The sequence below is a fragment of the Solea solea genome, chromosome 10, assembly GCF_958295425.1.
Source record: "Solea solea chromosome 10, fSolSol10.1, whole genome shotgun sequence".
Lineage (NCBI taxonomy): Eukaryota > Metazoa > Chordata > Actinopteri > Pleuronectiformes > Soleidae > Solea > Solea solea.
In genome coordinates, this window is record NC_081143.1 from 18,291,547 (window position 1) to 18,317,005 (window position 25,459).

General features: G+C 40.9%; 2 protein-coding genes across 5 annotated transcripts; both read left to right on the plus strand.

Annotated features, from left to right (window-relative positions):
* The first annotated feature begins 1,861 nt into the window (after positions 1 to 1,861).
* keap1b (kelch-like ECH-associated protein 1b) lies at positions 1,862 to 15,226 on the plus strand. Its single transcript, XM_058641319.1, has 7 exons — positions 1,862 to 1,963; positions 6,318 to 7,510; positions 7,928 to 8,173; positions 11,060 to 11,736; positions 12,634 to 12,839; positions 13,376 to 13,552; positions 14,631 to 15,226. The coding sequence occupies exons 2-7, from the start codon at positions 7,205 to 7,207 to the stop codon at positions 14,897 to 14,899; spliced, it is 1,881 nt and encodes a 626-aa protein (XP_058497302.1). The 5' UTR covers positions 1,862 to 1,963; positions 6,318 to 7,204; the 3' UTR covers positions 14,900 to 15,226.
* Positions 15,227 to 17,765: 2,539 nt separating this feature from the next.
* Positions 17,766 to 24,727, plus strand: si:zfos-323e3.4 (volume-regulated anion channel subunit LRRC8C). Of its 4 annotated transcripts, none has more exons than XM_058641545.1 (3): positions 17,766 to 17,998; positions 19,349 to 19,503; positions 21,023 to 24,727. In XM_058641545.1, exons 2-3 carry the CDS (start codon positions 19,363 to 19,365, stop codon positions 23,306 to 23,308), a joined length of 2,427 nt encoding a protein of 808 aa, XP_058497528.1. In that variant the 5' UTR covers positions 17,766 to 17,998; positions 19,349 to 19,362; the 3' UTR covers positions 23,309 to 24,727. The 4 variants fall into 4 exon arrangements, with proteins under 4 accessions (XP_058497528.1, XP_058497530.1, XP_058497527.1 ...); XM_058641547.1 differs by having other exon boundaries at positions 19,355 to 19,503; XM_058641544.1 differs by having other exon boundaries at positions 17,767 to 17,998; positions 19,346 to 19,503.
* Positions 24,728 to 25,459: the final 732 nt, after the last annotated feature.

Genomic DNA, 25,459 nt, shown 5'->3' on the forward strand with positions numbered 1-25,459 from the left:
GCGTGAATGGAAGAAGCGTCCTTGAAGAAGCACCACAGGAAGTCAGCCCCCTTCTCTCACATCTGGTAATGGCATTGGCCTACATACAGTACAGTGTTCTTTTACAAATGGTGCGTGTCTTAGAAACAACCCAAGCACCACACAATGTAGCTATTATAACACTAAACACTAAAAACTAAATTTTTGTTATTCCACCAGTAAGATGAGCCATCTCCTTCCTCTGGCCTGATGTTTGTCATGGCCAAGACTGAGAAGACGTATTTTCACCTGACTGGGTGTCAGTGCTGATAAGTGACATGTGCTCTGGAGAAAGAGTAGTTAAGACGTAAGTCCATTGCTGTCAGAGCAAAGCTTTTCACCTCTAAATCATTATTAAAAATGCAAATCCCTGTGACTTAAACAGGAAATTTGAAATCATAGATATGTTTACAGTTTGTGCAAATGCTAAATGTGCTGCACCATGTTTAACACATTATAAACATCTAACGTGACCTGTGCAGTGTATACTTCTAGTATTGAAGTATCCATGTCCTAAGACCAACTGCAATACATATTTCATATGTTTTTCAGCTGAAGACAAAGTGGGTCTTTTGGCCTGCAGTTTCACAACTGGCCTGTGGCGCCACCTTGTGGCTATTATCTACAATGGAGGGTACAATAAATGTTGACTTTACTTTTTTGTTGTTGCTTATTTTGCAAGAAGGGAATACACTAAATAGTGTGCCAACCTCTGCCCAGAGCATGGAGAAATAACAAGCTGCTTTGCACTGAGGGACCTGGGACCTGTTTTGGTGACGGAGCAGGTGAGAAGTAGTTTGAATTGTAGATTTATTATGTTTCATTTCAGCCATGTTTCTGTAGCACCATTATACAGTTCACTTGATAATTCAGGCTTTTGAAGTATGGTTGAATAAGGTGGTACTGACACATTGTTATTCAGAATGTGCCATTGTTGTGGAGAACCATCCTGAGACATGCATGGAACGCTTGCTCTCACTGAAAACATTGCTGCCATGGACACAAGGAAACATGGGTTTTAGCCACTTCATTAAAGGCTCACCTAATAAAACCTACCCCTGTCTGAGATAGCTTACAGATATTTTTGCTGCTTAATCTTGCCATTAGACAGTCTTTTCCAACTTAAAACTGAGGTTTGTGTAACTTACTTCATTTAGACCATGGAGATAAGTGAGTGTAAAAGTCTGTCTAATAGGAAAATAAAGTAACAAACATTTTTAAAATGTTGACGATTTGAAGGTCTAGTGCAGGGTTTTCGTTTAAATGTGCTATAGCTTTATAATAAAAATAATAAACATCATACTTTTGAAATAAAACATAATATTCACTTTAGAAGTCACCTTTTTGCACTGTTTTTTTTTTTTTACAGCAGTCCAAACGTACAAACCAGCCACAGTGTGTTTCACATTTGGAAGTGGAAACTTATTTTGCAACTGAAAAAGAATGTTTTTCGAAGTAAGTGCCAACAATGTGTCAATGGCTCATACAATCACACTGAAAAAAATAGTAAGTAGTAAGTTCTCGAAAAGATGTCAACATAAAATTAAATTGCTTAATAAAGTGATCTAAAGTCATGACGAACCTAAACTTAACACTTCACAAATATTTAATTATATGTAAGTCATGAATTTAACTGGATAGACATTAACCCTCACATCCACCATTAGTTTTGTGGCATCCTGCCAGCAAACCCACCGGCCTTGTTTTCCCTTCATTTTAACGTCCCTCCTCAATAAAAGCCCCCTTAGAGACCGATGTCACCCTCAGTGCTTTCAAACAGAGGCGGTCCAGTGCCGCGGAGAGGCGGACTCTTATTGTGAAAGCGAGAAGAGGCCGGCACAATGCTTAGTCATGGTGAGTTACTGCTTTGCCCCCCCCCCCCCCCCCTCCTTCCTATGTGGCGCACAGCTCGACAGTCAGCGATGGAGGATTTGAACTAGACTGCGTGAGTTTCTTTTATATGACATTTTAAGCAGCCAACAGTGAATAATGTGACTTCTGTAGTGGGGATATTTAAAAGTGAGCGGGCGGCTAGCTGCGGGGCTATGTTTTGGACACCGCTTTGTTAGCATATTTGAGCTCAGACCAGCTCACAGCCGTTACGCTACTGTCTATTATTAGTAGCTCACATCGCAGCCAGCTCTATTTCCGAAACGTTTAGCTTGTTATTTGATGTCTCCTTCGTGTTTTGTGTACTCATTGAGCTCACGTCTCGTTGTGGGCCAAACAGATGGTTTTAAACCATCTTGTTCCACCTGGGTCACGCTTATTTTCAGTGCACGCCACCGCTCTGGAGTATTTTGATCATAACAAGCTCAGAAATGATCAGCTTTTAGAACCTGTGATAGGACCAGATCGGAAACGGGTGTTTTGTGTGTGTGAACGCCCGTAGATGGCGCGGAAATGTAATTCCAGCTCGGGTTTATATAATGACGCTTCCCTTCTGGGTCATGTTTTGGTACATCCAGTTCCACAGTCAGTTTGCTCGGTGAAGAGTTCAGGATGAGTCACCGAGTACAGATCTTTGCCAAAGTGCCAGTGAAATGCGTTAAGAAAGAACAACTCCTGGTTGTTGTTGTGACCCTTGTCAGGATTGTTGAATTAAAGTCGCTCCTTCCAGCTTGTACTATTATTACACTGATTAACTTTAAAGTTTAAGTCACGTCACTAATTGTGCAATCGCTGCTGAATGGCATCCAAGGATTGTAGCAGGCCTGAGCGGTATTTCCCCAAACAGAGGTGTTGGCGCTGAGTCAGGAGTCCATGAAGGTGTCTTCACGTACTGAGGAGTAGTTACAGCCTACCTGATACTGATTATATTGTGGAGAAGTTTTGCTACCAATATATCTGTCTTTATATTCTTTCATCTGTCTATTTTCCTTCTGTTCACTTCTAACTTAATTGTTATTTTTTATAATAATATAAGCAATTACATTGAAACTATTGTCAAACGAGTTTCCACACATAAAGCAGCCTTTGAGTGGTCATCAAGACTAGAAAAGTGCTATATAAAAACAAACCATCTTTCATTTACATTACATTGCTGATTAAGTCAAAGCAATACTGTGTTTAAGTCTCATGTCACCTGGTGACATTCCCACAGTGTACACAGGAAGTGATTCATGTCAAGCATTTTCTGCTTCTTAGTTGTCCCGATCTTGATATCAGGCAATTTTGTGTGACGTTGTGCTGTGTTGTTCACTCCAGCCATTGTGGCAGATCAGTGCTCGAAAGTTTGGGTTCACTTTGCTTAAATTAGCAAAAATGACTTTTATCCATCCATCCATCCGTCTTTTACTGCTTTATCCTCCACATGAGGGTCGCGGGGGGGCGCAAAAGACGGGGTGCACTCTGAACAATTGGGCAGTCCGTCACAGGGCCACATATAGAGACGAACAACCATCCACTCTCACCTACGGTCAATTTCCACTCACACACGGGGAGAACATGCAAACTCCATGCCTGACTTGTATCGTGTGTAAAAATTTTGTTGTAAAGTAAACGGGTAACACTCACATCCCCACAAAACATTTACACACGCAACACTCTTCACTGCTTCACTTATAAACGTGCATGTTGACTGCTTTTGGGAAAACAAACCTTTCTGTTGTACATCTTCCTGGCTCCAACACTGATGGAAGGCTGAATGTAAATGTGTAACTGCTTACTCCGGATGTGATTTATTTTGTTAATAATATATGTAATATATCAATGTTTCCCAAACATTATATATGGGGACCCCCTTGTTAAAGATGGCAAACTGTTGTGACCCTTTTCACAATATAAATATAAAAAGAACAAATTTGTGCATATTAATATAGTGACTGATTTTTAAATTATTTTAAAACATATACACACATATCTTAACTTCAAGTTTGGAAAAATTCAGCAAATTTGCAATCTCTCACGACCCAACCTGTGGGTCCCAACCCAGTCTTTGGGAGCCACTGTGCTAAATAATGCCAGAGAACGTCCGTCACAGTCAGTTTTGTCTAAACATATGCGTAAAAAAACGACTCATTTCATAGGGCCGTTCCCAAGATTATAAGAGATTTATGCTACAGGATGTACAGGCATCAATCAGCAGTAACCATAGCAATACATTCCTCACAATACCCATCCCTAATCTGGATGCGGATGGTTTTTGTTTTTTTAAATTGTTTCATTTACTACTACTACGAAATGAAATCGTAGCAGAATGTTTGTTGCCTTTGTTTGAGATTAATACAGAAAAATGGAGCTGATTTAAGAAATGAAACTGCAGTTGCCTGCTGCTTTTGTAGTATAACTTAATTTAATTACCCTCTGATATTTTGTTAAGTTTACATTTATTTTTGTAACTTTGTTAACAAAAGTGAAATATAAGTAAATTCAACTGTGGACAATGGATAACATACTGTCAAAGTCATGTGTGTTAAGTAGTGGTCAGTGATGACCAGGCATGTATTTTCTGTTTAATCAATATTTGTCGCTTTCTCTATCCTTTGTCACTTTTGTCATCATCAACGTAAATAACATCATGTGATCTTCTAGACTGTTGATAAGACAGAATTGGACATTTGAAGATGTCTCATGGGCTGTGGGAAATGGTGTGTAATAGACATTTTTGTAGAGGTCATGAAAAGTAAAGTAAAATACAGATCCATGATGAAAAATATAATATAAGCATTAGGTTTATGAAATTTCAGGATTCACAGCTAATCATTTCAGTAAAATTCATCATCAAATACTGTATCTCTCTCATGAGGTACGATTTCACTATTTTTGTTGGCCTGTAAAAAGAGGAAGCACTTTCTCTGTATTGTATTTTGTGTGTGTGCGATATCACATACAGGTACAGGGAGCGTGTTTGTCAGTTTCCGTGTTCCTCTGAGAGTAAGTGAGTTGAGCAATATGTCCTGTGAAACCGTTTTATCCAGAATCATGGAGGCAGAAAAGCATGACCGTAAAATGAAATCAGTGTGTTTCATATTACAGCAGATCTAACTTAACTGCTGAGTGAAATGACACTGCCATGTCACCATGCCCCGGCATTAAAAGTACTTTGTTTCCTCATCTTTTACTGATTACCGCATACACAGAAACCTACTGGGAGAATCAGTGAAGCAGCAGCAACAGCGACATACTCTGTGGCCTGCACACTGCATCCTCTTATCACTATTTCAAGTTAACGATTACTGATAGAGATTATGGGGTTTTCTTATGTAACCCTGAATGCTCAAAGTGGCATTGTTGCTGAGTAACTCTGACTCTTCCTGATCAGATCAGATCAGATCAGATCAGATACTAGACAGTTACTGTCACCAGCAGTTCCTATTCTGAAAAGAAGAAGGACTTACTGTACCTAGAGTTGGTGTTTATTTCGTATCATCCCTCAGGGTTATTTTAATGGCTTGACACAGTGAGAGATGTCTTCTCCAGTGTTCCCAGGAGAAGCAGTCACTGCCTAATGTGTCTGCATTGCCACCTCTCTCTTGGTTTGTCATTTGCTGCATTACTTAAAGTAAAACAAAACTATGTTTTACACAAACATGTTGACTGTTAACCTGTTTGTGTAAAATGCTTCCTCTTTCCTATCCCCAAGCTGGGCTGGTCACAGGACAGAGAAGTCATGCCGCACAATTCAAGTCTAATTAGAGTCACTCCATCGTCCTTCAAACCGGCCCATACTTAATCCTTACTTACTCTGTGACATTTACACTTATACTTTTACTTTTGGGCTCTTATCTGCCTCAGTGTTTTTTTTTTACATGTTGACTCATCACAGATCCCAATGAAAGGAGCAGTAAAGTAAATAAAATAAGGATGAGCTGATACAATTGTCATTATCTGAGAATGTCAGATTTTGATCAATTTCACTGGATTAGCATTAACATCTCATGCAATCAGAAAACCCTAAATATTTGATTACTAATACATATTTACTTTACTCAAGGCTGTGGTATGAGTAGCGGTCAGACATGAAAGAATGACATCGTGCCATCCCTAAGTAAAAGTACAATTTGCATTGTGACAAGGGGGAACCTTTGACCCCAGTGAACTGCACAAGGAAGAATATACCTGAATGTAGAAGTCATGATGATGAACCGAATACAACATGGATAAACCTCTGCTGTGCAAGTTTATTGTGAAAGGCTTGTGCTGGGCCCCTTGTTACATTAGAAAACTGTATTTGTCAGCATTTAGTAGACATGAAAATTAGTTATTAACTGTATAATTCCTTATTGAAACAAATAGACAACATATAAGGATACACACTCACTATCACTATCTCTCTCTCCCTCTCCATTTTCTTCCAGATGTCCGCTAAGCCAATGGTTTCCTACTAAACACAGCAGTGCACATAAATACCATAGCAGAGAAACTACAAGAAAGACTTTTTTGGAGAAAGCCGCTCAACACCCGCTTCACACCAAAGGGCTCCAAATTATCCATAGGACGCTTAAGTACTAGACCTTTTTTTCTTCAACAACTTTTCCACTGCCACGTCTACAGTATTTGCTCTCAGCAGAAAGAAGATTGAGTTGGTACCTCTTTTGAAATGAGGATGTGATGCGGACATTTCTCCTAAATAATCCATATGCAGGACCAACCTGACTCGGACACTTGAATATTGAAGACATATGAGCAGGTTGAAACAAAGATGGCTTATTAGAAAGTACTCACCAACTGCAGTTGTGGTTGTGATCAGATGACAAATTTCTGCCAACATGAACAAATTTTGAAAGAAAATCATTTCTGTTGTCAAAACACAAACAGTTGAACCAAAGGTGATACTGCCACTTGTTCAGGTTTTATTTTCACAAGAATTTTAAGAGCCCGTTTTCCTTGAAACCTGCTTCTTCAATTTTAAGCCTGAGGCAAAACCCAGAGGAATTCTGGGACATTGTGATTATGCTGGAAATGCAGCATGTTACAGGGCACCCAGCAGCTCCCGCAGGACTCTCCAGTAATGCCATATTGAGCAGTACAGCTGGACTCTAGTGCTGAGCTGATGAACAGGATCCTCATGTCCAAATAACTCCACTTTAAAACTCTTTCGCACAGTCAAAAATCACCCATACCCAGGAGAGCCTTTCTTTTAATTTAACTATGCCTGCATGTGGTGCAAGGATGCCCCATAATAGTGCCCGCTGCTCCTGAGAACGAGACTGAGGAGGAGGAGGAGGTGGAGAACAGGAAGGAAATGACAGAGTGCTTGACAGAATGCAAAGCGCTGGTGACTCCGTCCACGCGCAATGGCCACCGTGTCTTCAGCTACACGCTAGAGAGCCACACAGCAGCCGCCTTTGCCATCATGAATGAGCTGCGTCTGGAGCGTCAGCTGTGTGACGTCACGCTGCGTGTGCGCTACAAAGACCTGGAGGCGGTGGACTTTGTGGCTCACAAGGTGGTGCTGGCCTCCTCATCCCCAGTTTTCAGGGCCATGTTCACCAATGGTCTGAAGGAGTGCGGTATGGAGTTGGTGCCCATCGAGGGGATCCACCCCAAGGTGAGCAACATGTCTTGTTTTGGATTTGCTTTGGTTTGACATGTTGTTCCGTTTGACACAACACTCCTTACATAAGCATGACTCATCTATTATTGTAAGAGATCAGACACTAGATTTTACTGACATATTTTTCCCTTAACTGATTTTTTTACTGGAGTGTAGTTTTGACCTCTTGTTTAGGCAGCGGTGTCCTTACAACTGAGTTGAATTATCAGTGATTTTGTGTGAGATTGACAAAAGTTTTCAACATTAAGTTCTCACAGCATTTGAAGTGTACACACTAAAAAAGCACAACAGAGCAGCTGAGCTGTATTTTGCTTCCTTTTCTTTCTGTATAATTACCCTCACCCAATTCTTTGTTCCTTTTACTCTGCCAACACCTTTCCCCCAATCATTTTGTCCTCCTCACCTATTCAGGTAATGGAGAGACTGATAGAATTCGCCTACACCGCCAGCATCTCTGTAGGGGAGAAGTGTGTGATCCATGTGATGAATGGTGCGGTCATGTACCAGATTGACAGCGTCGTGAAGGCCTGTTGTGACTTTTTGGTCCAGCAGCTCGACCCCAGCAACGCCATTGGCATCGCCAGCTTTGCTGAGCAGATAGGCTGCACCGAGCTCCACCAGAAGGCCCGAGAGTACATCTACATGAACTTCAGTGAGGTGAAGATCACACAGCATTTCTAACAAAAGCTTCACTGTATTGTTGTTAATTGTAGTATCTTGGGAGTTTACCTTGTAGAAACAGATGGGGAAATATGGAGAGGACAAAGATATTTTTTTCATGCAACAAATGTGCACTGCACTTACGTGGTATGTGTAAACTATTGCCAAGTGTTGTCAGAAACAGATGTGGCATCTGGCAAGCAGTGTCAGCTGCACCTGAAATTCTACCAGTGTCAATGCTGTGTAACGGCATATCATTTGTACATTAATTTAAGGGCACCGTTTATTGTGGGTGCTGCTGTAATTATCAGCTATGGTCTAGCCAGTCAGATAAAAAAAACTTAAGTTGTAGTAGATGCTCAAGTAACACTAAAGTGATCGACAATAATCAGTTGTGGTGATGGTTGTAAATGTATCTGCTCACAAGAAATTTGATATTCACTTTTTTTTTTCATAGAACTATTTATACAATGGGACTTGTGTGTAGAGTGATAAGGCACAAGCAAAGGTAGTTTCCATTGTGGTTCTTGCTGGCTGGCTTTTTCCTCTTCAGAGCTGCTCACGATTGTCAAGAATGCAAGCTATGAGTCATGATGAGTGGCGCGTAGCCTTTCATGTGGTTTGAGCATACATGACTGACTTCAAAAATATGACGGTACCACGCAGCAGCAAAGACACAAACTACCACGTGACATAGATTTGTGATAACATCAGATATGCTTTATTCTCTCCACTGGGAATTTGTTCTGCTACATTTTTAGAAGAAAGTGTAGTTAAACGGTGGCAGTTGAGCCAAATCAGTGTATCAAATGTGATTATATCCATCTGTAGCTCATGTCTTATTGTCGGAAAATTCATATGGAAAGGGCAATTTTGAAAATTGGACTGTATTTCTCTTATGATGTATCTTGCATATGTGCCCCTTGTTTTCAGGACTTATCTTATTAAGAAATAATTTAAGTCTCCTTGCTCCACAAACTTGGGTAATTCACTTTTAAAGGGGACATATTATACCCTATTTCCCCCATTAAAATAGTTCCCTGGTGTCCTAATGAACATGTCAGTGACATGCTTTGGTCAAAATACCATAAGGATGAAGAATCATAGTAGTTCAATAACCCTGCTAAACCCGCCCCTTTCAGAACGCTCGGTTTTCGTGCAAGGTCCCTTTATATGCAAATGAGACACAGGCAAACACACGCCCACTTCTTCCAGGGGGTTTCTGATTTGTCCTCTTTACAGCTCTATTCGTCTCCCCCTCCCTCCACTAGCTCTCTTACAATATCAACATGTCAGCGAGAGTGCCGTCACAGGAAGAGACGTCCTACATAAGGATCGAGCCGAACACTGTCCAACTGTAAATCAGTTAAACAGTTAAACTGTATGTTGCTGTATCAGATCGTGTGTTCGTGTGTTCGCACCACTTCACATCATACTGCAAACAGCGGTCGCCGCATTTAGTCAGGGGACGTATTTCACCGACGTACAAACACACACATTGTTAAGAAAAGATCACATAGAGCTCATAACTGACCATTCTGACACGTCCTAATTAAACATATTTGTTCAGTACGTCCTCCATGACCGGAGCACAGACTCAGTCTGATACAATCACATAAAGCAGCTGTTTATGCAGCTCGCCGCTGACGATCAGCGGTGCTGCACTCTCTGTGCAGCGGTGCTACACTCTCTGTGTCACCGATAGCCTAAACTGCCGCTGGCGATCAGCTGATCGCCACCGCTGATCGCCAGCGGCGCGCTGAATAAACTGTATGTTGCTGTATCAGACCGGAGACCTCACCACCGCTGACCAGCTCCGGTGCTCCGGCGAGCTGGCGATCAGCGGTGGCGATCACCGTGTAACGCGCCACCGCTGATCGCCAGCGGCGCGCTGAATAAACTGTATGTTGCTGTATCAGACCGGAGACTGTGCTCCGGAGACCTCACCACCGCTGACCACCTCCGGTGCTCCGGCGAGCTGGCGATCACAGTGTAACGCGCCACCGCTGTATCAGACAGTCTCCGGTCTGATACAGCAACATACAGTTTATTCAGCGCGCCGCTGCCGATCAGCGATCGCCAGCGGCAGTTTCGGCTATCGGTGACACAGAGAGTGTAGCACCGCTGCACAGAGAGTGCAGCACCGCTGATCGTCAGCGGCGAGCTGCATAAACAGCTGCTTTATGTGATTGTATCAGACTGAGTCTGTGCTCCGGTCATGGAGGACGTACTGAACAAATATGTTTAATTAGGACGTGTCAGAATGGTCAGTTATGAGCTCTATGTGATCTTTTCTTAACAATTTGTGTGTTTGTACGTCGGTGAAATACGTCCCCTGACTAAATACGGCAACCGCTGGCCGCAGTCTGATGTGAAGTGGTGCGAACACACGATTGCTGACTTTATCCGGCACATTAGCTTCATATATAAAATCCTCTGTAAAACACTGTGCTCCACTGTGCAGCCACCAACAGCACACTTGTCCCGCCACGTTGACATAATACCGCTCTTCCTCCCTCGCCTGCACTCTGGCGGGGACAAGGTGGAGCTAAGGTGGAGCTTGCGAAGTAAACGTACTGGTGGGGCGGTAACATTCGCGGTGAAATGCGCATGCTGACGTCATAAGCGCAGGGAATTCAACATCGAGCGTTTTATCGCCTATACTTACACTAAGCGGAACCACGAAAACATGACTGAGTATTGTTTTTCCACACTTTGGCGACTGGTAGGGCCCCCAGAGTCCCAAATATCAGTATTAAAATGGTTAAAAAGTTGATTTTGCATAATATGTCCCCTTTAAAACAAAAAAACTAGATCCAGTATTTTCACTTGTTTAAAAAAAAAAACTTATTAGAATTTTTGTATCCCTATTTGTGCCTCCAGGTGGCGACACAGGAGGAGTTCTTCAATTTGTCCCACTGTCAGCTGGTCAACCTAATCAGCCGCGATGAGCTCAATGTGCGCTGCGAGTCAGAAGTCTTCCAGGCATGTGTGGCCTGGGTGCGCTATGACCGCGAGAACCGGCGGCCGTATGTCCAAGCCTTGCTCAAGGCCGTCCGCTGCCATTCCCTCACCCCCCACTTCCTGCAGGCCCAGCTTCAGTCTCTCGAATGGGACCCTCAGTGTAAAGACTACCTGGCCCAGATCTTCCAAGACCTCACCCTCCACAAGCCCAACAAAGTCATTTCTTGCCGAACCCCAAAGGTGCCACAGCTCATCTACACAGCCGGGGGTTATTTCCGCCAGTCCCTCAGTTACCTGGAAGCCTATAATCCCTGTTCAGGGACCTGGCTGAGGCTCGCTGACCTGCAGGTGCCCCGCAGTGGCCTGGCAGCTTGTGTGATCAGTGGGCTTTTCTATGCTGTAGGTGGAAGAAACAACGCGCCCGATGGCAACATGGACTCAAATGCACTGGACTGCTATAATCCCATGAATGACTGCTGGCTGCCATGCGCACCAATGAGCATGCCGAGGAATCGAATTGGAGTTGGTGTTATTGATGGGATGGTATACGCAGTTGGCGGATCGCATGGTTGCATTCATCATAATAGTGTTGAAAGGTAAGGGGAATGTTGAATGTGAAAGGCTGACATTTTTTATAGTTAGTATTGTCCTCAACAGTTTCTCTGAAACCAGTGCTGTATTTATACTGAAAACAATCTGTATTGCCACAGCTGACAGCTACTTTAAGAGTGCTGTAGTGGGTGTGTGTTTTTTTTTTTTAAATTTATATTAGGTTATTTTTAATGCCTGTTGATTTAAAGTGAAGCTTGAAACTATGGTGTGGTCTGGTAACTTCCTGAGAAAATGATTAGTTTTGCTCCCCTTCCCATTGTATATTTATAGTTCAGCAAGGAAGTTTCTGTCCACTAGAGAAATAATCTCACACCTGTGAAATATAATTTTTGTTAGTTCAGCTTCCCCTCTATGGTTGGCCTGCAGAGTGAGCCTGCAACAACACCAGTCTTAATGGAGTACTTTCAGAGGCTGGAGGATGTTTCGCTCCAATCCCACCAACAGGAAATCTAGACGGAGACCTGTGACATAATCCATAACCTGCCAGGTCTTCTGTAAATCAGTGAATAATTTATTCATGGTTTAAAATGTATCCAACCTCTGGCTTCTGTCTCCTAATGATGCAAACAGGCAGCAGTGACAAATAGCACATATTAACCAGGCCAACCACTATGAAACAGAAACTTGCCAGAATGCCCGTGGCACGTCTTAAAGAAGCAGAATCACTGAAAACTAACACCAGTGATCCTGCTGCACAGTTCAGTACTCGGTCATCTTGACTGTAGCGTGATTGTTTATGGGAGAAGCTGATAGCACACCTTCCTTGGTGCAACTATGTCTAATCCTACTGGTGGATCGAGGAAAATTGGGAATGTAACCCATGGAAAAGAGTATAAAGGAAATAAATACACAAACTGATTTGCACTGGTTCTTCTCTGCAGGTATGATCCAGAGAGAGACCAGTGGCAGCTGGTAGCGCCCATGCTGACACGGCGTATTGGTGTGGGTGTGGCTGTCATCAACCGACTGCTTTACGCCGTGGGAGGGTTTGACGGGGCCAACCGACTCAGCTCCTGTGAGTCCTACAACCCGGAGAGGGACGAGTGGAAGACCATGGTCCCCATGAACACTGTGCGCTCTGGAGCTGGTAAATAAGAAAGAGAAAACTATTTTCTGATAGGGAAAACTTGTGCAGTCTGTTTGAAACAATAGTTTCACACTTTTATGGAGATTTCACTTTTATCTGCAAGTTTTTTTTAAACTGCCTCAAATGTTGCTTTACTCCTGCTAGTGAGATCAAAGAAGGGATTTAAATCAGAGAGGAAGGTAGGAAAGTAATTAAGACACATGATGAATAGCCATATTTTCACCAGTTTTATTCCCACCAGGAGCCTTTTTGCATGTCAGATCATGTGCATATACAACAAAATTCCACTGATGACAAAAATGTGCAGATATTTTATGACGTCTTCATACGTGTCTGGGAATTCATGTCAGACAAATTCATTCATCTTTATTATTATAGAAGTGTTTATTTATAGTTTGTACACAGGTGTCATAGAGGGATGAACTGAGTTTGTCTTCCTGTATGCTTGTGTGAAATATTTAGAAATATTTAGATTTTCTGCATATCCAGTTAAACCACTGTCAGACTTGGAAGTAAACTTAGCATGTATGTTTTAGGTGTTTGTGCACTGGGGAATCAGATCTTTGTGATGGGCGGCTACGATGGCACCAACCAGCTGAACACAGTGGAGCGCTACGACGTGGAAACTGATACGTGGAGCTTTGCTGCCTCCATGAGGCACCGGCGCAGTGCTCTGGGAGTCACTGCCTTACATGGACGCATCTTTGTTTTGGGTGAGTTGTACTGCCCTCTAATTTTAACAAACTGAAGTTCCCCTGCAGTCACTCACCCTATTGTTCTGCAGCCAAACCTGTTTTGTTTCACGAACACTGACGCATTTCCCATGCGCTGCAGGCATGTCTTCATCTCATAAAGTCAGCTTTTGTTTCGTGGCCAACTATTTTATTTCAACTAACTTTACATAGTGTTTTTGTTTTATTTGCACTCAACTGTATGAACATATTTAAAAAGCAAACACCTGCCCCACCGTGTTCTATGTTTGAAACTCCTGTCAGCCGAGGCCATGGCAGTAGCACACATAACTAACTAATATCATAATTAATGTTTGTTATAGCCACGATTGTTATTTATAATGATATACATATCAGTGTTTAAAGTAAGATTTTGCCTTATACTGATACAGATGTCTCGTTTTTATGTTTTATTTTGTTCTATTGTGGCAGATTTAAAGTTGTTTGTTTCTGCACTCTATCACACTTTGAAAGATCATAAATGTATACAGACGTATAACAGTCATGTATGAAATCATCCGTAATAATACCTTTACATAGTTGGAAAAGTTGAAAGGGTCTAAAACCCTTTCAACTTTTCCAACTATGTAAGTGACTGTCAGCATGTGCTTTGTGGAGATTTGCCACTGCTCCCTCAACACTGAGACCCATTTCAAAGATTTGAAACTAAGAACCAGGAGTAAAATGGCAGTTTACAAGAGAAACTTGTTTACCAGACTTGTAAAACACTTAATCCAACATCAAAAATACAACATTGCTTCAATAAACGCTCAGCATGTGACTTTTATTCCCCATGTCCCATGTGGTTTTGTGAGACATATCAGTTGGAAGTTCCTCCTGTTGAGAGATAGTGTAGTGTGTACTGACAATTTGGCTTTATTCAGTTAGAATTTTATATAAAGCTCAGATTAACGTCAGTGTATGTATCGGCAAATGTCATCTTATTTTCAGGTGCTAATTTACAGCCAATAAATCAGTGTATCTTTAGTTGTTTTTACCTGAAACATGTAAAAAGTGTAGCACATCTGGGATTAAACAAATGTCAACATTGCTTTCACAGGAGGCTACGACGGCAACACTTTCCTGGACAGTGTTGAGTGTTACGACCCAGAGAGGGACAGTTGGTCAGAGGTGACGCGGATGACATCGGGGCGGAGCGGCGTCGGCGTGGCCGTTACCATGGAGCCCTGCCAGAAAGAGCTGCCCCCATGTCAAACGTCTGAAAGGGAGAGTGGAACAGTGTCCCCGGCCTATCATTCAGCTAACTCTGGCTCTGGGTTTCACCACAATCAGAGGCACAGCCCTGGGCCCTTTGGCAAAGGCACCTGAAGAACCTGTCACACATGCACATACACAAACAAGCGCCCGAAACCCCAACACAGCCCTTCCATGGTAAATCGTTTTTTGCCAAATCCAACTTTTGTGTGTGTGTGTGTGCGCGCGCACGTGTATGTGTGTTCATGTCCTCAGTCGGACCATTATATCATCTCCCAGGTGTGAGTCATGGGAGTAAAGGGCTGCATACTTAAAAAAAAATAAAAAAAGGCAGGTAAAGTACTCGTAAGTACTTGGTAATGTTTAATCTGAGTGGAGGAAAGAATTTCAATTGATTGTATTATACATACATATATATGTATGTGTGTATATATATATGTATGTGTATATGTGTATATGTGTATATATGTATATATACATATGTATATGTATGTATGTATATATATATATATGTATATATATATGTATATATATATATATATATATATATATATATATATATATATATATATATATATATATATTTGAAAAAAGACAAAAGTAGCATTTGTAAGTCAGTATGGGCAGTAGAGTTCAAAGTGCCATTACAATCCCTGTGGCATTACTGTCATCAGTATATTGTATTTTAGGTGCTTGTTGTTGGAAAGTCACAGACAGTCACTGTGTGACATACAAATGAACACAGATGGCCACAAGGTGAAGCTTGTACGGGACAATGGGTCTCATGCAAGTACCTTTTTGTTTCTTTGTCTATATCCCAAGTCAGGGTCCCCAAAGACGCTCTATTCACTGCACAAACTTGCTCCTTAAACCTATTTTAAGCCACCTCTTCACGAGGAAGTGCAAATTTGTGAGACTTGTGACTGTAAAATATGGCCGTAAAATCTTTAAGTACAACAGAATAAATAAATTATCTTTTTGTGTCCCTGAAGAACAAATCTATGATGGTTCTTGCATTAGGCCTTAAATGAATGAGTTACAGGAGAAGCAGAACATAACAATTAAAGCTTAATGTGTCCATTTAATGAAAGTCACTTGTGAGTTAATAAAATGAACAGGTGTGAATAGGGTGTTGGACATGTGTGTAGTTGGTATGTGGAGTGCCAAGAAGATGAAGAAAGGGTTTGTGACTGTGTTTAGAGGAATGGGAATACTGTAGCATTTCAAAAAAACAAAATGAAAGTGTTGCAAAATGTGTTTTTCAAAAACACTAATCACTGACTCTTGAGAACCTCTCTCTTGTCTCTCTCACAGTTGAACGTTTGGTTTTTCCCACATCCATCAGACCTCCAAAACAGAAGTGACCATGTTTGTACGTTGGTGTTCAAATGTTGAACGCTAATGACAAACACTTGCTTAAAGCAGTGTATTTCTAACAGCAATTTAAGCTGCACAGGTTTTTAAATAATATTTTGTACATTGATACTCTAAGACACCTTGTACAGAATTTGAGCTCACTTTTTTATTTATTTGTTCAAATTCTCTTTTTTTTTCTTGTTCCTCTAAACTGACGTCAGCTTTGTATTGAATCAGACCCTGTTGCTGATTTTTGAATTACTAGCATGTGTTGTAACTGATTAGGAATGCCTGTTTAATTGCTAATTTTGAATGTTTGCAAAAAAACTATAAAAAAAAAACAGCTTCACTTTAAAAAAAGAAAAGGGACTTTGTTTCCTGTTTGTCAGTAGTTGGAATGGAAATTAGAATATTTAAGGTCTGCTTTGTACATTTTTTTTCCAAGCAAAAATGTTCTGTACAATAATACATTGTAAAATAAAATATATGTTTATTGTAATGGTGTAGAATGGTTTTGGTCGTAGATTGCTGCATTTTAGAGTAGTGACCACTAGGGGGAGTTAAAGTTCTTGCATACTAAACAAACCCTGAACCTGTTTTTCTGTATTGTCGTCATGTTTAGCATAAATCAATATCAACTTAGTTTTCACTGATGACCGTATTGAGCCAAGTTCACATTTCTTCTGTCTGTCTAAATGTGTTATTGTGCCTTTAATCGACCACCCAGGCTGATTCCAGACACGTCTCATTTCCGCTCTGAGCTGCACGGACACTGTGAGAAAGACCATTATTATATTATCCAAGAGGAAAACTTACCTGATTATGTGGCTTACGAGAGCATCAAGACCCAATCCTGCCAAACTTTGAAAGGCCACTGTAGCCCACATCAAAGCGGAACTGTTCAAGCTGTAAAAACATCTGTGTCCTTTAGGAGGAGAAAAAACCCCAAAAGATTCTTAATGCATTTCATGCAATCATTTACAAGATTGCATACTTCAGGCAATGCACATTTTATATCTACTTTAAATCACAACAGGCACCAGTGATTACCTTTATGCTTCAATATGATACATTATTATCATTAAGACGATAATGACAACGACAAAAAAAAAAAAAAAATATATATATATATATATCGCACTTATGACTAGCACTTCATAGTTTGATTTACTTGAAGCTCTTACTTACTTCTAGCTCTTATTTGTACCCAAATGTTTAAATGCACTTATTGTAAGTCGCTTTGGATAAAAGCGTCTGCTAAATGACATGTAATGTAATGTAATGTAATTATTGAAAATAGAGATATTTTAATTTTGATATATAATTAAATATTTGTATATATTTTGTCTCAAATGGAATGTAGTATTTTTGTTTATATTGGAATAAAACATAGAAAGCATTGTATCCCAAGGCTGTTCAGGGCTTTAAAAAAAGGAAAATAGCGATTTTATGCATTAACTCTCAGTAATGTTAAGTGACCACTGTACTATGCAAATAACCATCTACTTCCTGCTTTGTGTGTGTTGAGGCTTTTTTTTTTTTTTTTTTTTTTAAAGAAAGACAACTAAACAGCCTGGGAAAGTTTCACAAATAAAATCGTACAATGTGAAGGCAAGGTAGCCATTTACATTAAAACATTTATTAAAAATGTCATGGTTGAACAAAGTTAATCTCTGTTCCTGTTGTGAGTGAAGTTTGTACTCAGGCGCCGAGAAAGGACTTATTTTGAAAATCCTGCCCGGATGTTGGTTGTTTCTCGGTAACTTGACACCGGTGCGCTCGTCTTCAACCATGAAAAACAGTCCAGACCTGGATTCTCATAGCCTGTGGACACCTGTGGATCCTCTGCGGGCGCAGGTAAGTTAAAGTTCACCTGGTTAAAGCAGAACAATAGTGAAGTGTTTAACTGTGATGTGTTTGTGCTGATACTTAAGACACAAACTTACTACTTTTTCTGATTCCATGTCTTTTTTTTTTTTTTTAATGATTAATTGAGTGTCCGTGTGATCCTATTGCGCAACATGGTCCAGTACTTTTCCTGGTGTGATGTTTAACTTTCTCTAATTAGAACTGTGTGGGGAAACTGGTTAAAGTCAAACAGGTAACTTAGCTGCAGTGTTTTTTTTATTTGTTTACCTCTAAACATTAGAGCAAAAATTCAATGAGCTACTTGGTTGATTTTGATTGAGTGATGTTATTTACAAGTGTTAATCACATTTATTGGAATTTAACTTTGTAACTTTTAGAGATTTGCAAAACAAATGAATACAAGAAACTCACCCTCATCCCTCTCCTGCGTGGGAGTTAACTTTGTGTCATTGTGGTCAAACTAGTTTATCCACTTTGAACCCACCTTCAGCTTGAGGGCAGGCTGCTCATGTATAATAAATACCTCAAGCTTGTAGTTTCTGTCTACATGATTATCACAGTTGCTCACACCTGAACATTCTGGTTATTATACATCCTGTAAATGGGATCTTTTGTGCTTTGATGGTGCAGTGTGTAAGAGTTACAGTAGTGACTTGAAATGTTTAGACTGGTAAACGTTCTGTATTAAAATAGTCATACTCCTTATCCAGTGTCATGGAAACAAACAGTCCTGTGGCCCATAAAATAACCCAGCTAATTCCAGAACGTTCTGGGAACGTTACCTTTTGGTTGCGGGAACTATTGGGTTCCCCCCAATGTTCTCCTGAGGTTGATATGGATAGTTTTCCTAACCGTAGTTCCCAGAATGTTCCCCTAACGTTACTTTTATACAGCCTCAATACAACCTTTAGAGAATGTTATCTTTTGGTTCCCAGAACGTTCCCCTAATGTTACTTTGTCACAACCTTCATACAACTTTTACAGAACTTTCTCTTTTGGTTTCCGGAACGTTCCCGTAGCCACGTTTGTCATAACCTTCATACAACCTTTACAGAACAGTCTCTTTTGTTACTTTGACACCACCTTCCTACAAGCTACGTAGAACATTTTTTTGGTTACATTAACATGACACCATTTGGGGACTATTGTACTAATTTTATTATTTTAATCTATCTGCACATTAGTAGTCATACTCGCAGTCGTACATGAATGAACAGGCAAACTTGATAGGATTTAAAAAGTTTTATTTTTCAATAAATACTATTTTAATTTTAAATCTATTATACATATGTCATATCCTCAGTATTCACATCCACTCATTTGTTTCATCATCAGCAGCAGCAGCAGCCAGGATGATCCCTGTGAATGAACTCAAATCCTTTGGCATTGAGCAGAATTCAAAGCTACGTGTCCTGAAACCATGGTGGGATGTTTTCTCGGAGTACCTGTGCGTCATTATGCTCATGATTGGAGTCTTTGGGTGCACCCTGCAGGTGAGGCCCTTTTGCACACCCTCATGTCTCTTCCATAGTAACCAATACTAACCCACCACAGTCCGAATTGATAAGATGTTTGCAGCATGTGTTCCAGTTGTTGTGACTCATCGTTGTATCTGGGGTAAAATTGTGCTCCCCCACACCCTGGACTGTTTGTTATGTCACATGTCACAACACTTTTGTCTGACCTACAAGTGAGATGAAAACAGCAGCAGTCTCACTGAAGACTCTCCTGACCCACTTAGTGCTCAATGTGTCTCTCACCACCTGTGTCACATTAAGGTGTCACAGAGAGAAAATCAACAGGATTAAGATGCGCTACTATGTATGCTTTCTTTGTTTTTGTCTCCCAGGGAGAAAAGCAAAACTTAACTGACAACAGGAGACTAGTGTCGGTTTTACCTTGACTGTTTAAATTAACATATTGTCTACAGACACAACAAGTTTCACTGGATCAGTACTTATGCAGTTGCTACACTAAATTAGATGAGAGTGGGTACTAACAACAGCACTGTCAGTATCGTCACAACTGCTGGCTGCTGGTCTGTTTGTAAAAAATAAATCAACTTTCATTGTTCCTCTCATCCATTTTCTGAAGCGATATCAATCTCCAAATCAACAATCATTGATTGAATTATGATCATTTAGTTCTAATGTTACTATTGTTATGATACTGATACAGCTGAGAAATATAGAAAACACACTCGTAAATCTTCAACCCTGTCAGTTTGATCTACATAAATTATACATTAGTATTAGTATAGCTCCAAATCACAGCATGCATTATCTCATCAGCACTGTAGACAGAAACCTTTACAATATTATAGAGAGACGAGAAACCCGACAATTCACACAATGAGCAAGTATTGGAAATCAGTGGAGAGAAAAAGAAGAGAGACAGAGACAGACTTAAAAATGTGCGGCCATCTGCCTCGACCGGTTAGGGTGAAAGGAAAAATGGGGGACAGAATGGGGGGAGAAAGCGAGGAGGGAGGGGCTATTAAAAAGTAATGTAAAAGTCTTAAATTTAACTCAAGCAGAAACCATATATTACTGGAAAATGTTGTATTTCATATACATTTACTATCATGATAGTACATTTACTAAGTAAAGGTAGGAAATCAATTCTGAATTTAAAAAAAATATAATACATAGTACAATGCAGTTTATTTTTAAACGCAAGCTCACGGCAGCAGTATTGAAAATGTTATTAAGGACTATCCTCTGAGAATAATAAAAACATTCAGTCATTGTTTTAGTTTTGTGACTGAATTAGAAGAAGAATTACGTCAAAAACAGCTTCAGTGATAACTGGCATGGATTTCTACGGTCTCTTTTTGTGTAATTTGCCTTTTATACAATAAATCTGCATTTAAAATGTATTTTCTTGAGTCCAACAAACAACCATCCACTCTCACACTCCAATGGATGTGTTTTATTTATACGGTATATTTGTGTTTCAATAGTTTGATTAAAGCTAAATGCACTCATGAATCCACACATCTGTTCTCTACAGCTCACCCAAGACAAGATTTCTTGCCTGCCCAGTCCCCTCACCAGCCCAACGCCTGAAGCAATCGACTGCAGCCACATCCGTACCTACAAGGAAAATGAGACACAGCGTCACACGCTGGTCAAACCTGCCACCCCCATCATCCGGGAGGTGTTTGGCCGCAAGAACAATTTGGACATCCACCAGTACCTGTTTGTCAACTACTACTGCTATGAGAGGTTTGTCCACTGGTATGCAAAGTACTTCCCATACCTGGTTGTGATCCACACTTTGATCTTCATGGTAGCGAGCAGCTTCTGGTTCAAGTTCCCTGGGACATCGTCCAAAATTGATCTCTTTGTGACCATCTTGGGGAAGTGTTTTGATTCACCCTGGACCACGCGAGCCCTGAGTGAAGTTTCTGAGGAAAGAGGAGAGGAGAAACTTGTCATTTTGAGGAGGAATACCACCTCAAAGGACCATGCAGAGCGACGGGCAGACGAGGAGGAGAGTGTGGGGTTGCTTCGCTCCTCCTCTGTCAAGTCTAATCCAGAAAAGAAACCTGCAGAGCCTCAGTCGTCCCTTTCTGTCCTAGATAAGAAAGAAGGAGAGCAGGCCAAAGCTCTGTTTGAGAAGGTGAAGAAGTTGCGAACTCATGTGGAAGAGGGAGACCTCTTGAATGTCATGTATGTGCTACAAACCTCCCTCAAGGTCTTCAAGTTTGTGTTAATTATTATCTACACTGCAGTGATGGCGCCAAACGTTGAGATTATTGTGCGCTGTTTAGTGCCTCCTGACTTGACTGGTTTTGACATCTATTGCTGTAACAACAACAAAGCCCATCTTTTCTCTAAGTTAGCCTACTGCTACATCTGCTTTGTTGGAGTGTATGGAATCCTGTGCATATATTCCCTCTACTGGCTTTTTCATCGGCCTCTGAAGATTTACTCCTTTGAGCAGGTCAGACTAGAGACGGGTATTAATGACATACCGGACGTAAAGAATGATTTTGCGTTCCTCTTGCACCTTGTGGACCAATATGATGCCCTTTACTCGAAAAGATTTGCCGTCTTTCTTTCTGAGGTCAGTGAGAGTCATCTCCATCAGCTCAACCTTAACTATGAGTGGACTGCCAAAAAGCTGCGCGCCCGACTTGCCAAGAACACAAGTAACCTTCTGGAGCTGCACCTGTTAATGTTACCAGGGCTTCCTGACACCGTCTTTGAGATCCCAGAAGTGGAATCACTCAAACTGGAGCAAGTTAAAAACGTCACTATTCCAACAAGTGTGGCCAAGCTAGAATCTCTGCGGGAGCTATCGCTGATCTTCTGCCCTACAAAGGTCCAGCTGCCCGCCCTGACCCACCTGAAGGAAAAGTTAAAGGTCCTTAATTTAACTTTTGAAAGTTTAGAGGATGTACCTGTGTGGATTTATACTCTGCATAACCTGGAGGAATTAAATCTGAATGTTCCTCTGAATGAGGTAGCTAGGGGTGGCACCCTGGAATCCTTCCGAGAGCTTCGAGCTCTGAGAGTCCTCACTCTTTGCTCCAGCATTTCAAAGATCCCACAGAGCGTAGGGGATGTGGCATTTCAGCTGCAGAGGTTGTGCATCTACAATGAAGGTATCAAGCTCCAAGCGTTCAGCAGCCTCAAGAAGTTAACCAACCTGGTCTCATTGGAGTTGGTGGGCTGTGAGTTGGAGCGCATCCCAAGTGCTGTCTTCAGCCTCAACAATCTACAGGAGTTGGACCTGAAAGACAACAAACTAACCACTGTGGAGGAGATTTTAAGCTTGCAGCACTGTCGCCGTTTAGTGACACTCCGACTGTGGCACAATAAAATCACCTACATCCCTGATCACATCAGTAAGCTGCACTCCCTGGAGGTGGTTGACGTTAGCTGGAACAAGCTAAGAAAGCTGCCCTCGCGGCTGTTTTACTGCACCAAGCTCAGGCACATCGACGTCTCCCACAACCAACTCACCTCTCTACCTCCTGAGGTGGGCGTCCCACAGGGTCTCCAGGTCTTCTCTGCTGCGTTCAACTCTCTAGAGACACTGCCAGATGAGCTGTTCTCCTGCAAAAGACTAAAGACCTTGGTTCTGGGAAACAACTGCCTGTCATATCTGAGCTCCAGGGTGGCCAATCTAGCCCAGCTGGTCCGTCTGGAGATTAAAGGAAACCGTTTGGAGTCTCTACCAGTGGAAATAGCGGATTGTCCCCTGCTGAACCTCAGTGGGTTGATCGTAGAGGAGAAACTGCTGGATCTGCTGCCGTCAGATGTGCGAACCAGGCTAAATAATGGTTAATTGTCAGTGGTTGCACAAAGGAGCAAAGAGGATACCATGACCAAAGTCACAGCTGAACACAAAAGGAAAACAAGGCTAAAAACTGAATTTTACTTTAAGTTCTCTGTGTTGATAAGTGAAAAAAAAAAAAATCATAGTTCACATGTTTTTTTGTATACATTTATTCAAAAGATACCTTTTGTAAATATTTTTACTGGATTTATTTTTATTTATTTTTTTCTAAAATATAATGTAAATTGCATATAAATGTAAAAATTGGCAAGGCGTATTTTAATGCAAAATCAGACTACTGTTATCTAATATAAGGGCTGAACGCTTGACAATAAAAAAAATCAATGAGAAAGACTTTTTTTTTTCAAATTGTCATGACCTGGTATTTTTATTCATTTAGTTTCTTTGCTGAAGGGTTTAGAAACTGTGATGTTTCCTGTTGGACAGGTTTTTTTCAGCATGATACAACGTTTTCCCCTGTGCAGAAGATCATGTTGCTTCCATTCAGGCCCTAAACAAGTCGAGGGATAAAAAGTCTTTCAGGCGCAGAAGAATAGATGTCGAGTCTTCTATTTACATGTTCCATCAAATAGAGGAAAGACTGAATTCATTCTGAGAATAATGAATCTGGCAAATCTCAGGTCAACATAATATCCAGCAGTATGAAAAGCAAGACACACACAAAAAAATCATTTGTGGCGATAAAGAGGACAAAATGACTTTTTTTACCTGAACAATGTCCTGTGATGGTTGGCAGTGCAGTGTGTATTTTTCTTTCAAAGCTTTATCTGTGAATTCATGAAAACCTGTTTTATTTTGTACTTCCTCTTTAGGACAGTTTTACTCAACATTTACAGTAAATCATGGAGGAAATAGGGAGTTGTTTCTTAACATCTTGGTTAAGTGGAATGTGATTAATACGACATGGCTGCTATGACACTAACCTAACTAGAAACTCTTTTCAACCATTTTTCAACAACTAAACCATCTACAAAGAGTAAATACATGTGGAACAAATTTTGAACACACAAAAACTAGAACATTAAATGTTCATTTAGTCACTTTATTGTGTTATGGCCTTAGTTTAGATGTACAGTGATTGTTGAAGCTCTACATTGGATACATGTTGACTTGCAAATCTGTTTTCAGTATTTTCATTCTCTCTCTCTCTCATGTTCCCTCCAGCACTAACTCTGACTCAGATTTGCAGTATACATCTTCTCATCCACTGCTTTGTCTGAGCTGCAGTGCAGTCATGTCCTGGCTTGCAAGGCCACAAGATGTGATCCCGTCTGTCAGGTTACAGAAATACCTCAGTAATATCTTAACATACACTGACCTGCCCGCGCTGCCACACACACCTCCATGAAACCTTGTGTTCATCTCATTCACATTTTTACATTTCATAGGCTGTGTTTGAGCTCTGAAAGTTTGAGGGGACAATAGTTCAGAAATGAGATTCTGCAGCTGTATCTATAGTCATGTGGGAGGTTTGTGTTATTAGGACTGGTTGTCATTCACATCAAAAGGAGCCTCTTGAGGTCGTTTGGCATCTGATCACAAACTCCCGGAGATTTTATAAGCATGCCCAGCTAGGACGACACCTTGCAGCAGACCCAGAGGAATTACATATCCTATCTGGCCAGGAAATGGCTCATCCATTTTTCAACTACTTTTAGGGGAATTTTACCCACCTTCACCAAGGGTCTAAGGACAGACGATGTTACTAAATGTGTGGATTATAAATTCCCCCTCCCCTTTCAGGCAAATTATGATTTGAGAAGTTGTGAAGTTCCCCCGGTTGGAACAGTTAGGACTGCATGCTACATTTCCCTGGTACTCAATGGACTGAGCCTCATTATCTCATAAAATAGATAGATAGATAGATAGATAGATAGATGGATAGATAGATAGATAGATAGAATATCTGGGTAGGTGCCAATTAATTTTCCCTCACTCAACATTCAGCTAATTTATGGAGCTCTGAGAGAGTTGTTAAGTGGAGGAGGGTTCTCACTTCAAGTCCAGTCGAAGATCTTTATTGCTTTTCATCTCCAAACTCCTGCTTTCCCTTTTTTTCCTCTGTGATCTTCCGATCTAATCGCAGCAAAGAAACAAACAAAGAATAGGCTTACTGTCACCGCCATGATCCATTTATCC

Bases quoted from the DNA above. Each gene is read 5' to 3' on its own strand.
- keap1b (XM_058641319.1), top strand. From the start codon at position 7,205: ATGACAGAGTGCTTGACAGAATGCAAAGCGCTGGTGACTCCGTCCACG. The intron at 7,511-7,927 runs GTGAGCAACATG...TCACCTATTCAG, and splicing joins TCGAGGGGATCCACCCCAAG to GTAATGGAGAGACTGATAGA. The intron at 12,840-13,375 runs GTAAATAAGAAA...TGTATGTTTTAG, and splicing joins CACTGTGCGCTCTGGAGCTG to GTGTTTGTGCACTGGGGAAT.
- si:zfos-323e3.4 (XM_058641545.1), top strand. From the start codon at position 19,363: ATGATCCCTGTGAATGAACTCAAATCCTTTGGCATTGAGCAGAATTCA. The intron at 19,504-21,022 runs GTGAGGCCCTTT...TGTTCTCTACAG, and splicing joins TCTTTGGGTGCACCCTGCAG to CTCACCCAAGACAAGATTTC.